The following is a 16,685-nucleotide window of genomic DNA, read 5'->3' as shown; positions in this document are numbered from 1 at the left end:
TATGTAGATCCAGAGTGCATCAAGAGGCAGTTTCTTCTGCATCTCTAAGCGCTGAGCTGGAAGAGGCCCAACTGTACAGCTAAAAGCAGCAAAGCTGAAACTAAACACACAGACCTGTGAAGAATACAACTGAGACCCGAAGGTTGGCTATTACTTATTTGTTCAGTGGGGAAAAGAAGAAAACATCCTCCTTTCAATGGAAGTTCACTTATATCAGCTGCCTGTGGCAGCAGTACAGCATTTTGACAATTATTTAACATTTTCAGTTCATGATGAATGAGGTAACAGAGGACAGACAAGATGCTGGAGATTAAGGCGGCACTTAAAATTTGGAAAACTGGAATTTTTTTGAAAAGTTCTTTCTGAAGTACAGGAAGAGGAAGGGAGACATGCTGAATCAACACTTCTGTGACTTCACTTCAGAAAATTCCCCTATCAAAAGTTTCAGTCTTCAGATTTCCTGGACCTTTAAATACAGAGAAAGAGCCAAAGATAACAAATACTACACACCTTACCTTGCTCAGATGTCTATTACAACATCATAAACAGAGATTTATTTTTTTTTTTAGAATAGCATCTTCAGTTACCAGTTGCATACCTCCATTTATACTGGGAGATGTTTGAAATTGTGAATATTAGTGTAAACATTTACCCCAATACACATCAAGCACAACTTTCCCCTCATGATCCACGGTAAAGCTGAGCCAACCTTTCACTGAAACGGAAAGCAGCTGCTGCTGCTGCAAAAGGCTTTGCTTGAGAGCACAGCAAACGCCTACGTGCTCAACAGTCACTATGTGAATTAGTTTTTAACACATCAATCTTCTTCCCCGGTTACGGAGAGACTTGCGGAGCCAGCACGTTGAACCCCAGCTACACAGTCTGAAGTACCAATGATACCACACCAAAAACACGAGTTGAAGACCGCTGAGCTCTCAGGTATGTTAGGGTGGAAAGCAGCAATAGTGAACACCAAGCAGAGATGAGACATCCCTGTGCACGAGCTGTCTTAGAGTATCCAGTGTCAGCACTGTGTGAGATACAAACACTTTGTGCCATAATGTCCTTTTCCATTAGGCAAATTCCTGAAAAGGCACCAGACCTGAGATTCAGCAGCACTGGTATCAGCAGACAGGCCTAGAAGAGATATCGCATCAGCCACCTCCAGAGCCTGGACATTCATCTTTCATACAAGTTAAGACATAAGGAACAGGGGGACAAGTTACACTACAATAATCAAAGTTGTCCACTCTCAAAGGTGGAATTTTTCCCCTCCCAACTCTCAGGAAAAGCTCAAATTTAGTCAGTTATGATGGAGACTTCCTCTAGTTGAAGTTACCTTTGAAAGTATTTTATCTGGACAGAATGGACCTGAATTACACAAATACCAGTGCAGAACATTTGTGCTTCCCATAGGTTACAGTGTTGCACCTAAACAGATTTCCCATCGTTACTTATTTAGACATTAACAAACATGCTCATAATTCAGCAAAGCCTTAATAAAACTGCTTAATGAATGGAGTAACCAACTCACTTGCTCAAGGCCCCAAAAGTGGTAGAACAGAAGCCAGTACGTTCAAATCTCCTGCTCCCAGACTGGTCCATGTTTATCTTCGCTTAATTGTGAATTATAAAAAACAACCCAAATACTTGCCTGTAAGTTGTCATCGAGGGGCAACAACAGCAGATCCATAGAGACACATTCTTCATGCTTTCTGTGTAGTGCATGGAATCACGTCAGTTGTATTGATGTGCCATGATAGAGCACAAGGCCAGCGTCTTTGAAGGATATTACAAATACACACATCCCTCAAATGCAAAAGGACAACTTCTCTTGTGTCAACCCAGGATTTCAAAATAAAGAGAAGCAATATTCATGTGTCAGCCTTTGAATAGCTTTGTCAGTAGAGAATAAAGCTTTCTTCTCCATTTGCTAGTGAAAACAATTGCTATGAAACAAGCTCTCTAGCACCATTAAAAATCTCAGTACTCTCAAAGCATTCCTACTCTAGAGGAGCTGGATCTGCACCAATATTTGCCAATGTGACAAACGACATTTAGTTTGTCCATCCCATGCCTCACTCTGTTGAGATCACGGACGCAAACTACTCGTGATGACACAGACTGCCACCTTGTGTTAGAGCTCAGAACTGAAAAAGCCTGAAAAGGTGGATTTTGGAGACAAACATCCGGCTTTGGCTGTTTTAACAGCATATTTCTCCACAGCCACCGTCCCACATGAGCAGCCTCTCCACTTCTACATGACTAAGATCTAACTCAGGCTGTAACAGATCTAAGCCTCCATGATCTCACAAAACAAAGTTCATTCTTGTCCACTACCTACCGCAGGTACTTCCACCAGTCTGTAGTTCTGCAGAGACAGCTGCTACTGAGTGGCACAGATAGTACCTCTTAGGCTTGAGATGCTGTTCCTCCAGCACAAGCAAATGAATATGTTATAATACCACACTGACAAAAAAAGTGATGCTAAGTTATTAATCTCTTCCTCAACCTGAACCTGAAGAATAACAGTTGTCCTCTGTAAGTCCCAGGACTGTATTTTGAGAACAGGTATTGTGTCTACAAGAAGAGGCTTAGAACTCATCCACCTACAATGGCTGGGGACAAGCTGAGCACTAATATTCTGTGCCGGTAGCCCATGCCAAGGCTGGAGCTCCAAGGTCAACAAGAGGGATGTGAAGTTGCAGGTATCTCAGTGGTCTGTAGCCAACCCACAACCCTCCTGCCACACCTGAGCCTCCCAGGGCCATGGAAGCAAACACCCAGCACACCTTCTCAAGTTCAAAGCTGAGTGTAATTACACTGTATGGCAAAACAGCCCCAAGCCCAACAGGGGTATCACAGGAAAATGTGTGTTAACAAGTAAAAAAAAGTGTGGAACGGTTCTGGAAAAGGACACTAGTGGGCTCTGAAGCTGTACTGTTCTTTTAAATACATGCTGAGTGGAAGTAATTTTTTTTTTAGTAGAAGACTGCCTTATAATTTGGGTAAGTGTGGATATCTAGAGGTAAAAAGAAAGCTTCTTTTGTCTCTATTCTGAATAAACAGCACAGCATCAGAAACTTCTACAAGATCTTTATACAGATCAAAATCCTAAACTGTCAGTTTTCTTCCATGCTGGGCAATACTATGCAACCTGTAAAGCATTACTATATTGTTAGCTATTTATACGAGAGTAGCGCTGAGCCTACCTACTTCTGCACTGACATTAAACCGGAAATTTGTGTGTTACCTTGTTTCTCACAAATTGTCTGTTGAGATCAAAGCATTACAATAATTCACGGAATCCACAAGCTTCTTTCTAGCATTCAGCAGGAGTCTTTCTTGCTCGGACAGCCGTTTTGCCCACCAGGTGAGCTGGCAAACAAGTGTTCATAGAGGAATGTGCTAAAGTTAAGTAGCATTCACTGACCAACTCTGACACAAGATGATATGTAGTTTGGAAGACCATTATTTTTTTGGGTATGTTTCTTTCTTCCCTTCCCCCACCCAAGCAGAAAAAAGCAAGACACAAGTCTTCTGCCATACTAATGTATTCCATCTTTCAAAAAGAAAGACATGATTTTAATATTACTTAACAATATGTTAAAAAAGTAGCCAGTTAGGCTTCAGTGTTAATACAATTATACACTCTATAACAGATTTGATAGTGTGAGTACTGTTCTTTTTTAAATTTTCTCATTCTGCAAGTATTCTTACACAAGCTGGCTACAAGTCAGGAAAAAAATCAAAACACAAATAGCGTAACTTGTACACTCTTAAACAGTAGATTGTGAAAGAACCGAGGAAATACTTGTCCCATAAGAGCCTCTTTTTTCATGAAGTCATGTCAGGAGAATTCTGGAGCAGATGAAATCACAACTGACTAGGTCCATTCCTTTGTCAGGAGTCAGAATGACAAAACATAGCTAGATGCAGAAGTGACAGGAGCCACTGCAGATGATGCAAACTAGTATTTTGGCCTCCACCCAAGCCTAAGCAATTTAAAGTCTTTGAGGCCAAGGCATTCAGAAGGAGATGGAAAAGAGCTATTGTTCCAACTCCAACGGCATACAGCTACAATCAAGTAAGTCTCACTCACAGACTACAAGCACACAAGCTAACAAATTCAGGTAGAAAGTGGCAATTTTTCAGTCCGCAAGAATTATCAGGCCAAAGGGTTCAGTGCAGATCCACACAGCACTGGGGACAAGGCAAGGCAGCACTGGCTCAAGACCAGATAAGCTCTCAGCACAGCAGGACAGGTAAGTGGAGTTGTCGTTCATTGATTCCTGCAAGGTTCACTCCCCATATTCGTGTCATTTCAATGTGCAGCAAAGGTGGTTTTTTTCAAGCTAAAATTGGACCAGTTGATGGAAAGTCTCTGCCTTGTCTGCCTGGCAGAATCCAAGCAGAATCTGAAAAGAAAAAAGGTGACAAAGTAAAACATCAAACTCCTTTTGAAGCGCAGCTCTCATTCAGAAAGACAAAACTCTAAAAAATGCACAGAATCATTTCAGGTGGAAGAAACCCTCAGGATCACCAAGTCCAGCCATAACCTAACTCTAGCACTAAACCATGTCCCTAGGAACCCCATCTAAACACCTTTTAAACACCTCCAGTGATGGTGACTCCACCACTGCCCTGGGCAGCCTGTTCCAATGCCTGACAACCCCTTTACCAACAAAATCACTTGTCCATTGCTCAAATATATTGGAAACCAGGTACTTCAAACACCACTGCATTATCAAAAGTAAGTGAATGAGGCAGCAAAGAACACTGTGTATCTAGCAGCGCAGGCTGACTGGAAGGCTACACAGCCAAAAAAGGGAGCAGACAGAAGGAATGAAATAGAAATGTACACTGGAAGGGTAGAAGAACTAAATTTATTTTGTTCTTTCAACGCTAAAGTTAAAAGTAGCTTGCAAAATTAATTCTGAAGTCAGGATGTAATTAATGTATCCATCTCTTACACCACTACAAAGCAAGAAGAAAAAATGATGAATTAACAAACCATCAGTACAAAGTATGAATTCAGTGGGCCTGTGCAGCTCATTGCCATGGAGGTATTAAAACAAGCAATATTGCTGGAAATTATCGACTTATAGAAAACATACGCATTAAAGGTGTCTTCGCAACATTAAGTAGCTGTACTTCTCCCCTAGAACAGCACCTATCAGGGCTTTTCAGACACCTTTTTAAACAGTTATACGTAAGAAAATTGGATGGCTACAGACACTAACAGATTACAGTAAAGGAGCAGACTACACCAATTACTGACTTGATTATAAAACAGTACAATTAGAAGTTTTAACTCTTGGAATCCCATTTGACAAGTTCATCTCCAAACTTCAGCTGCACTTCCACAAATACAAGACACTGCTACATTTATCCTACTGAGAGTACTGGTAAAAAGAACTTTTCCTATTTTCTTGTTACAGACAGTGCAAACTTCAATGAAGCCAAGAATACATCAGGAAATCCACAACAAAGCTTTACTATACCAACACTAGCACTAATATATGCCACATTTGACCAATTAAACCTACATTTTAATAAAAAAAAAATCCTTTAATTGGCACCACACAGGAAAATAATTTTTAATAATAGAGAGTATGTCCTTTTGAAAATAACATCTTCTAGTACATTATAACTCCATAAACAATCACATACACATTTTGTATAGTAATAATAAGCAGCGTAGAGAAGCAGTGGTACTCTGTCCTTTGCAAAACCCAGATGTACCTTGCATCCCAGACTATCAAAACTACATAAATTTAGAAGAAAAGTTGAAACCCCTACTGAAAGCCCTTTCTTAAAAAACCCACCCTTCAAACAAATGGCTTTAGTTGTTTTGTGAAATAGTACTGCTGATTCCTAACTGATCGTCCTGGTTTTGTTAAAAACAAGACCAGTTCTCTTTTAGTGATTTTTCTTTCAGCTCAGTTCTTCTAGGTGGCTTTACTTTTCTGAGTTTTAGCTTGCATATTTTTCCTAGGATGCTGTACTCGGTGCTGATAAGAGACCAACAGAATGCTGAAGAAGCTCATGTTTAGATTTATTGCTATGGTAGACAACAAAGACTGATAAGTTTTCCCAAGTTCCATTGTGAGAGGGGCGTGTTTGAGGAGGGGTCGATGGAACAGGTGACTAGAACTGACCAACAGAAGTATTCCATCCCATAATCATCATACCCCCTATATAAGAGGGTGATCACGAGGGTCACTCTCTCTTTGACCATGGCCGTGAGACTGGCTTTGTATATTTTGTATATATTCTCTATTTATTAGTAGCATTAGTAAAACCTTTTAAAACTCTCCAACTTGAAGTCTCTCTTCCTTTCCCCTTATCTTTCTTATCATCTTTCTGATCTAAAGGAACGGGTGGCGGGAGGTAAACGGGATAACAGGGAGCGTCTGCCATGGTTTATTGCCACCTTGCCTTAAACCATAACACTGATTCAATTACAGGAAACTGATTTATTTGTATCATTTCAGATTTGGCTATGGTGATGAAAGGCTTACCAGATATATTCACCATTAAAGAACACAAATTTGAGTATATTTCAGTATTTTGGAAGAACATGTGCTACACTATTTAAACATGAGCTTGTTTTGAGGAAATCAAATGTAACTGATGTGACTAAATGTAACTAATCCCCAAAACAACCAAAACGCACAGAAGAAAGAAGATTCACATGCACAGGTTCATACGTATTTTACTCTCACTGCACTATAATCGGCATTTGCTCTTTATGATTAGCACAAGCTAATATCCCACAGTTGTGCCATCTCTACTTCATGTAGAGTATAAAATTCCAAACTAACCGCTCCTATACACAAGGAGGAAAGCATCACCAACAAACCTTTTGAGGCGCCTTTTCTGAAATGTAAAATGTAAAGTTTTATTTGTTCAACACTTAACACCTAACATAGCATTTTTCTTCTTTTTTTTAAATACTGATCAGTATTTAGTCTGTGTGGATAATAAAAAATATTCATGCAAACTTCGCTTATAGAAAATAAATGGTAACTGAGGATATTCTGAAAGCCTTGATGTGAAACTGGGGGACACACAGATGATTCTGGCACTCATTTCTGTACTTGTGCTACTCAGCTATGATCTGTGCCCTTAAACCTACAGCTTTAGTGATTGTTACAGTATCCAGAATATCTGCTGGAACAGGATCTGCTATTTTACAACACCCACTTTTCTGCTAGGAGTCAGTTATTAAGTCGTGGAGGGTTTTTGTTTTTATTTAAACCACAACCTATGAGAAGGAACACAACAGCTTTATGTGGACAGACTACAGCACTTTACCTTTTAAAATACTCCACTTCTCGCTCTGTTTCATCCATTTCCACGCTGTCTAGATCAATGTCTTTGGGTAGAAACACATCATCTACAAAGGAAAAATGACGATACCACGTTAGATTCCATGGGGAGGGGGGAAGGAGAGATGAAGAAACTTGAAGTTGTATTAAAGATTTTTTTTTGGGGGGAGAACTGCCTGAGCTTTGCAGACTATTGTTTATTCATGTTTTGTCTGAATTAATACAAACTTTTAATCAGAAAGACACTTGAACGCCATGTACTAGCATCTCTGCTCAGCCTTTAAGTCGTTATGTGGGGAATCAGGCAGAGATGAATCAACAGTAAATCTATTGATCACATGCATAGCAAAAGACGCCATAAACCTGGAATACACATGAAAACGGTCAAATTATACAACGTGCTCAATGAATCAGACACCTAATAAATAGCATTCACTGACTAAAATTTGTGGGCCTTACTACTAAAAAGGCAGCTGTAGAAATATTTTTAAAATGGTATTTATGAAGAAATTCTGGGTTTGTAGAGCTGCTGTACTCCACCGGGGACACGATCACCAGGCTGTCTAGAGGAGTTTAAGTCATGCTACCTACATTAGGATTTGGTTTTTTGAGTTTTTTAAACATATTTTAATACAGCCTGAATTTAGGCCTCAGTTACAGCAACAAGCCTCTAACATCTGCTGGTATATCACACTGCCTTGGTGCACGGTTCTCTTCATACATTATGCTTCAGAAAGCATAAATTTTTGCAGAATTTGAGCTTTTTCCTCTTAAAGTCTGTTTGCTTGCTACATATGTACTCTAATCTCATTTCTGAAGCAGCTTCAGGACCTGTTCCAAAAAGGGTGAGACAAAGAAGCTAACTGAAAACACCTAGTACACATCAAACTCCCTAGAATCCTTAAGATTATGAGAACAAACAAGTTTCCTCTAAAGGCATTCCTGGTAGGTCCCCTTCAAACATATCCAGTCTTTTCTTTCTGCTCCGAATTCTAGAGTTTGGTCTTACTTCAATTACTGGAGTACATGCTTCTGGGTAAATTAAAAACAAAACAAAGGGTTCAACGTTATATTGTTGCTTGACTGACAGTGACTGGAAACACTGAGCATCCTAAGAGTTAAAAAGACAAACTGGTGGGCTGGTTCAACCCAGCCAGAAACCACAAAAACAAAGTCAGGCTCTACACCTTGCAACAAACAGGAATTTGGTTTACATTTTTGTAACAAAGCTTAATCACAGAATCACAAACTGGTTGGGGTTGGAAGGGACCTCTGGAGATCATCTACTCCAATCCACCTGCTAAAGCAGGTTCACCAGAGCAGATCACACAGGAATGTGTCTCCAAAAGAAATAAATGCATCCAAAATGAATAAACATGAGTATTCTGGAACATTGGCAGAACCTGCCCAAAGATTAAGCTCTCATATCTTGATGTGCTTTACCAGACAGAACAGCAGTGAGAACTGGAATATTGTGTCATTCTGGTGAACAGACATTTAATGTATGCACCATTACCACTCGGTTACTGGGTGATCCCAGGGAATGACCGGCTGCTCCAAGCAGATACGACTGTACCCCCAAAACCACCATCCCGAGGGGCAGTCCCAGTAGGGACCACACACGTGCAGGAATAAACTGGTGCCCGAGAATGGCAGTTTGACGAGCTGCTGGCAGCGCAACCACCTGGCACCGCATTCACTTCTCAAAAAACCACACAAATACACTGGAAAGAAAGTTATGCAAGTGCAACTTGAGTCAATTCAATCTTCTATGGCTTTATTATTTCTATTGGATAAATAAAAACCCTACCAATCTGTTTACTAATACAGACTAGTATTCATGTGGAAAAAACACCAATATTATCAACTAATTAAGATCCCACTAAGTGTTCACTCTGGCAAATTAAAAATAGTAAATTAGGTGTTCTATGTACTTCACCTATTAATGTGAAGGGAATTACACGAGAGGAATTATTTCCACTAAGAAAATGCATATTTAGTCATGAATGATCATTCTTCAGCAGCAGAAACCCATTCCTTTCCTTGCTCAAACAGTTAAGACCATCTTCAGACTATACTCTCAAGACTGAATGAGAAACAACTTTGTTTTTAAAAAAGTTCCAAATGGATTTCAGCATACTACTGAATTATTTTAAGTATTTCTTTTAAGCAAGATAGACTTTCTTAACTGGCAAAACCCCCACAGAAAACCATTAGCCTATGCTAATGTATTCATTCTTTAAAGTATCCTACACCTCTTTACTAAAACTATATGCATCTCCTAATTGCTCTAATTACAATCACTTGTTTTCCTGACACCAGTTGTTCTGTTTCTCTAATTTACATTGGCAGGAATAACTGAAGATAAAGATTTCAAACTTCTGAACTTAAATGGTAACAATAAAAAAAAGCCCCAAAGTTCTTCAACTTTCTTATACACTTACCAATGGAATTGTTGACTTTGTCCCCTTTTTTCTTCTTGTTTTTCTTGTTCTTGCCTTTTGGTTGAGGAGAATCTGCAAGTATTAGCTTATTATTTTGTTGCTGTTCACTTGGTGAAGGGGATTCACTTGTTACAGGTGCTTTCTCTTCCTTTACGTGGTTCAACTGTTTTCTGTTGTTATTGTTTAATTTCTTCTCCTCTTTTTTAGGTTCTGCAAGTGTTGGGAGTTCTGCTGCTTTTGCTTTGGATTCTATTTGGTTTCTGGTTTTAGTTTGAATCTCAGCTGCTTTGGGGGATTCAACAGGTTTTTTCACTTGCTCAGCACACTGTTTGTTTATCTGCTTTAGTTTCTGTTTGCTGTTTCCTTCTTTATGTTGATGCATAATATCAAGCAGAAAGGAGAGGGGCTCATGCTGCTTTACACCCCCCTCTTTCTGATAAAGCAGCTTGGAGTCTCTAGCGTTTACAGGACTGGAGAGTTCACAGCCCGTGTCCGAAACCGGCCTCTGTTCCGTATGATTCACATGTCTTGCCAGTGAACCAGGGGAGGTTTCTATCTTTTCCGATTGCTCAAGCGTACCATTCTGAATGTCTTCGGGTGCGTTTGGGACAGATTCCTTCACTGCCTGGCAGTTTCGAGTGAGCATGTCCACCTTCTGACAGTCTTTACTTGTTCGCTCTTTCTTCTTTTTCTTCACAGCCCGCAACTGCTGGAGTTCTTGAAGCCGTTGTAATTCTTGTTTCAGCCTCTCCTCCTCCTCTTCTCGCCGTCTCTGTTCCTCAAGCAACTGGTGATGCTCCCTCTCCCTGGCTTCTGCTTCAAGTCGAGCTTTTTCTTCAAGCTACAAAATACCAACAGGTTTATTGAAAGTGATAAATATTCTGGAAATGAGAGTTTTAGGGATTATTACTACTTTTCTCTATGAATGTTATAAATCCTAAGATGTTAACATATGAACAAATTTAATCCAGAAGCCTGCATGGCAAATAAATAGCTATTTATACAAAAGCTGCCCTTTAAAGTACATTAAAACCCCTTCTATACTTCTGTGCTATGTTTCTGTAACATATTTGACTGTTGTTAATACCGACTGCTGATCTTTTTGCTACTGCTAAGCCTAACTCCATATCAAAGTTTTCTACAACCACAAAAACCTGCTGAAAACAAAACATTCAGCTTCATTCTCAACAACTGCATGTATTACTAAGGTGACTCAGGTTTGCGTTATGGTGCATGGTTTATCCATTCTCTTGCTATGACAGCAGAGTTGCTCTGTTTCAATGTTCAGGAACATCAGGAAGAGCAATCATTAAAAACATTTTACAGCAAAACACTAAAGCTACATTAAAAGTTGTCAAAAATAATAAGGATGGTGAAGTTTTCTGTTGTCAGCCAGGAGTTCATTAACCACATCAAAAAGATGCACGGGACTTTTTCCAGCCATTATTGCAAATGCCTAAAATTTTGTTGTGCAGCATTGATCTTGCATCATTAGCAAAATGAAATAGAGTCATAAACCAAGAAAAATCATGTCCGTTTATTTTCTTGTACATTTTGTGCCTGGATGGGACTACTTTTGCACAGTTGTACAAGTAATGCAAAAAAAATAAGCATCTTCCACTTCTTATGCTCCAACTGCAATGCAAGGATGAAGTGCATTTTGCAAAGTGAATTTCGTTTATAAATAACTCACTAAGCTGATGAATAGTGCTACAACATAAAGAACATATGAATATCAGGTCTTCCAAATACACAGAAGCATTTAAAGAATGCAGAATTAGTGCCAGCAAGCAAAGCCACAAACAAGAAACATTGACAGTGCAGTCACACAACACACTTACCAGAATCCAAAAACAATCTCATTTCATCTTGAACTCTACATCTATACTTGAATTGCAGTAAGAAAAGCTGTCTTCCTGCTTGCTGAACTTAAATATATATATTTCCTCTATTAACTCAAAAAAATATTGTTTTCAAAAGATGTCACTGTTACACTTGAAATTTTCTTAGAAATGTTTTTGTTAGTTTCCATTTGAATGCAACATGTAATTTTATTCTCCCCTGCCCGCTCTCTGCAGCTTGCTGCTCCAGCTCGGGATGGCCCTTCCTGTCACCATGTGGCACAGCACCTAATCTCTTTCAATCAGGACAGCAAGGTGCCCCGTGCAATCCTTTTAAAAACACAAAATCTTGACTTTTCCACTCTCATAAAAGCACTGACCTTATGTTTCCTGGCTTCCTACAGAGATACTTCATCATAATCATTATCGCAATAAAGAAACACTAGTTTTCTAACCTCCCCCACTTTTAAGCATCAGTTCTACAAAAAAATCAAATTCTCAACATTTCTGACACTTAGAAATAGCTTTCTAAAGTGCAGGAAATTCCAGTGTAGAGCTGACAATGACACTGTGAGGAATCTTCCCAGTCTACTCTGTAATTCCTCAGGCAGCATCAGAACAGGTAAGAAGCTGTTTATGTACAAACAGGCAGCGTCCCACAAACCACATAGAAAACAATTACAGCATTATTATGAAGTCTGGATACAGCGGAATGCAGATTTAAAACCATGAGGCCTAGGATAAACACACTTTTCTGTCTTACCTTTCTTTGCTTATGCCTGGCTCGCTTGGCTGCCCGAGAACTGCTTACTGGTTTGGTTTCAGAGCTGTTTATGAATTGTAGCAAGTCTTCCACCTTTCGGTGGTCAACAACACTTTCCCTTTCAGAGATCTGATCTGGTTTCTTGGGCTGTTCCTCCTTCCTTTTTGTTAGACGTAAACGAAGTTTTTCTCGCATCTCTGCATAATTCCTACTAGTTGGTGCAGCTGGAGGCTGGAGGACATGAGACAAAAAAATCAGTGACTAAATGTACATATTTTGTTGACCTAACAGTCTTGGGATTTTGAAATTTTAGAGGCCTTTGAATAACTTTGAAGATCCAAACCTGAATATCAAACTGCTAATTGTTTGTATGTGTATTTTTGAACTGAAAAAATGACTGATCTTGTGGAGGAATGCATAAATGAGAAGACAAAGAAATGCTTTTAAAAGCAAGAAAGATTTCCTTATTCTTATGTGACTGGCATACCACATTTGAGAACGTGAAAGGAGCAGACTTTCGCTGCTGTTTCCATTAGCTCTGAAGTCTGTTTCGGAGCTCGGGCCACAGGGGCCCCTGGGCAATAACTGCAAAGGCTCATGACCCCAACATGTGCCCACACACCTCCAGCTGAGTCACATCATAACTCACTTGTTAACGGTGCTGCAAGTTGAATCCTCGCGTCACATTTCCTGTGCATGTCCCCTCCCACCCTCTGCTCCTCATTCCCCCTGCCCTCCCACACCAGATCTGGTGCCCATCTGCTTGGAGCAACCAGTTCAGCTCATTAAACCAGCAAAACAAAGCCTATAGCTTGGTAGCGTTCCGTCACCTCAGCAAAATTAATCGCGTACTGTGCAATCAGACAACTATCAAAGACAGATTAACCATGGACATGGAGGGAACATGCAATGAGAAACGGGATCTCCTCCCTGCCCCTGTCAGCCACAGGGCAGGGGCTTTTAATTCCCCTCAAGCCCTAAGGTGAAACTGCATCTGACCAAATACATGGCCAATAAACTGAGCTTTTACTTCAAATAGGAAAAAAAATGCCAGAGACTCAAATTCTACTAGTTAACTGATGGCTAAACCAGACTGTACAGAGGATGTACAAATGAGGCCAGCAGGAAAACGAAATTTGAAGTTAAGAAAAAATCTTCATGTGGCAACTTAATAGATTTTATAATTTAATTTGTGCAAATGAAAAGATATGGTTACAAAAATTCACTGGACATGTTACTTGGATGAAGTTAACTTAATGATGCTTCAAACAAAGTGTTAAATATTAAAATATAAAATCTTTTCCCTTAGGTTTATATAATTTGCATGCTTTAGAACGTCATAATTTCTTCAAAACACCCTTTAAATACAAGTCAGTGCCTATCAAAATATACGAGTAAAGAAAATTGTTTACAATACTGAAAACAGTGAAAATGCAGTTTGGGTTTTCCTTTTATAAAAAAGTAGAATTTCAGCTTACACTGCTTAAGTTCTAGGTAATATTTTTCTTCTAAATCAACTTAATGTGAATACTTTGAGGACTGCTGTTTTTACAAATGGGAGAAAGGCTCATAAACTGCCATGAACATTTCAAAAAATACCCAAGCTCATCAAATTATTTATAATTACACTACTACAGATGAGTGCATTAATTTTGTAAAGTTATTCGAATAGCTCAATGCCCCTGTTTGCAGTTTCAGTCAAATATGGTATTATCCAAGTCAGTTGCTTCCTAAATCTTTTAGTCATTTTTATTGCTCTTGAATTGTTTTCAACGGGAAAAGTTTGTTGCAATTCTTCATTTCAAAGAGTGAAATTACTTTCTAACCGTGCTCCTTTTACTGCTTCTCTTGAGTGAGCTCCAGTGCCACCCCCTTAGTTGCAGCCTGATAAATCACATGTAATCACTGATGAGTAAGCAGCGAAACAACAAATAAAAATTTAAAATCCAACAACTTACTCCTCCATGGCCGAAGAACTCACAGTAACAGCAGTCACAGTATTTTCCTTCCTTCTGATTTGTGGAAGTTGAGGTACTGGAGCTATGCTCCGAGCAGCTATCTTCATCCTGGCTCTCTTCTCCATCGTACTGTTGATGGTCATACGTGTTACTGTTCTCACAGCGATGGCCCTCACAGTCAGGATCACTACGTTAAATTAAGAAAATGCTTGTAAACAGCTCTGGATTATAATAAATAAGGTATTAAAAAAAAAACCAAAAAACAAAACAACAAACAAAAAAACCCCATATACAGTTATATGTCCATCTACAAACAACAATGACCCTCAAACTGGGATAACAGCCACCAGCAATGCATCAAATCCTAAACCCTTCGTCCAGTAGCTTGCAAACAGAGATGCTCAAAACCAAGAAGCAATGTAAGATGATACATGGGAAAGTGATTTGTAAAAACTCATTTAGTGACTCATTGAATGAGCAGACTGGAGAATGAGTTTTGGAACTGTTCTTCCTGGGTTTAAACAGGTAAAAGTTTCAGAAGTAGTGATTTTAGTTTTTTTAAATTGAGTAGTTTTGAAACTACTGCCAATCTTATCACTTGTGGTCTGAAGAGAGCTGTGCAGTTGTAAAGTTCTCAACTTATTTCTAAAATCCCCTGGGTTTAGATAAATTTTCGAGCTCTTGACTTCAATAAAAAATTCAAGGTCAGCTAAAACCAAAATGTTCCCATCACCCTGTTTGCAGCTTTATTTTAAAGTGGCAATACCAGCATGTCTCTTCAAAAAGCACATACAGAGCAGTTCATTCCCTCCAGAGCCTTGCATAATTGTGCATCCAACATATCTACTGCCCAGTTCTTCTAAAACTGATGTGATTTTGCTTCAAAAGTAAAAATTATTTTTTTTAAATCTACTCATCTAGCATTAGTATTTCATTGTTTTTATGTTAGAAAGGTGAAAACAGGCCATAAGCTGTCTTATCTGAAAAATACACGTAAGTCTTTTTCCTAGCCTCACTTCCCCCCATCAGTAAGGTTTTCAAAAACCTGTGAGCATGAAAAATGGTTCAACTTGAGCATCCTGGTTACGGAAAAGGTGAGTGAAACGGCTGCACGTCACAGGAGATCCTGCCAGCCAGTGCAAACACTGAGCAGTCAGTCTGGGCAGCCCTTGCAGCATTAGCATCACAGCACCCAGCAGCACAGAGGGAAGCACATGCTGGGGTAACGGATACAATTCCACAAAAATCAAAGCTTCATTAGTTTTGTCGCTCAGTTGCTAGATTGAAAGACTCGAACGTAAAGCAGTTTTTCCCATCATAGCACAATACTGATTCACATAGAGTGCAATAATTGTTTCTGGGTTCTATCCCAGTTTGCGCCTTATGAACTGGATTACTTTATCATGTTAGCACCTGGAGACAATGACCGAAGTTGGATTTCTGTTGCATTAAATAATCTATATTCAATTCTCTCTGTGCGCTAGACATGAAAGCTTCTTTACAAAATTGCAATAATTTCTCAAGCGTGAAAGAACAGATACTTATTTGTGGTATCATCAATAAAACCATTTGATAACAGAAATAAGTACATTTTTAGAAGCACCTCCGGTACGCAGTTATTTACCTCTGCTTAGATCTCACACCATCTCCTGAAAACCACTGCAGTAGCCAGGAGACTACATCCATAGCAACTGTGACCACAATCCTACAGGTCCACAAGAGTACTTGGAACAATGACCCAACAGCTCTTCTGTTGTGCCTGCATTCTAAGCTACCAACGAGTTGGCACCACTGCCTGTCTGCCACAGTACACGATGCTACCAGAAGACAGCTCCAAACTACTCCCAACCGCCACAGCCCTTGAAAACCTTCAGAAATAAGAATATCCTTCCACATTACACCCACTGTATCAATGGTGGGACTTACGCCTAAGAAGTCTTAGGTGCAGTCAGGAGAATGTGTTACTATGCAGCAGGTTTCAAGACCACGTGTGACCTTTTTATAGTTTGAGCTAAATCTGTCTACAGACTCCTTAAGTTTTCACAGCTTTTCATGCCTGCTTGCCTTGTAATGCCAACGTGACAGAAAACAGATACATTATACAACAGTTTTGTGTCTCTGCAGCAGCAATCACTGCTGGCAATGACAGAGTAATAAAAAATAGACCTTGACTTATTTATGCCAGGTCACACCTCTAAAAGTGAGTAAACATTTGTTTTCAAACTGCTAAACTCAGTAAGTAGATTCTGCAATGCAAATCACATCTGCGAAGTCTCACACCAAGTTATGTACTAAGTACCAGAACTCAGTCTTATTTGCTGAAGACACCAACAGCTCTTCTTTCA

The 16,685-nt window shown here is 39.4% G+C and overlaps 1 protein-coding gene across 2 annotated transcripts in view; it reads right to left on the bottom strand.

The window, feature by feature from the left end:
• Positions 1-3,538: 3,538 nt before the first annotated feature.
• The window catches only part of FAM193A (family with sequence similarity 193 member A), a 79,279-nt gene continuing 66,132 nt past the window's right edge, over positions 3,539-16,685 (bottom strand). For both annotated transcript variants that reach the window (XM_071808495.1, XM_065837341.2), the window contains 5 exons: positions 14,341-14,527; positions 12,383-12,613; positions 9,779-10,619; positions 7,321-7,402; positions 3,539-4,418 (listed from right to left, as the gene is read on the bottom strand). In XM_071808495.1, the coding sequence (XP_071664596.1) occupies positions 4,325-4,418; positions 7,321-7,402; positions 9,779-10,619; positions 12,383-12,613; positions 14,341-14,527 (1,435 nt within the window). In that variant the 3' untranslated portion in view covers positions 3,539-4,324. The remainder of the gene's footprint in view (positions 4,419-7,320; positions 7,403-9,778; positions 10,620-12,382; positions 12,614-14,340; positions 14,528-16,685) is intronic.

The sequence above is a fragment of the Patagioenas fasciata genome, chromosome 4 (genome assembly GCF_037038585.1).
Source record: "Patagioenas fasciata isolate bPatFas1 chromosome 4, bPatFas1.hap1, whole genome shotgun sequence".
NCBI lineage: Eukaryota > Metazoa > Chordata > Aves > Columbiformes > Columbidae > Patagioenas > Patagioenas fasciata.
This window is presented reverse-complemented; position numbering and strand designations above follow the sequence as displayed.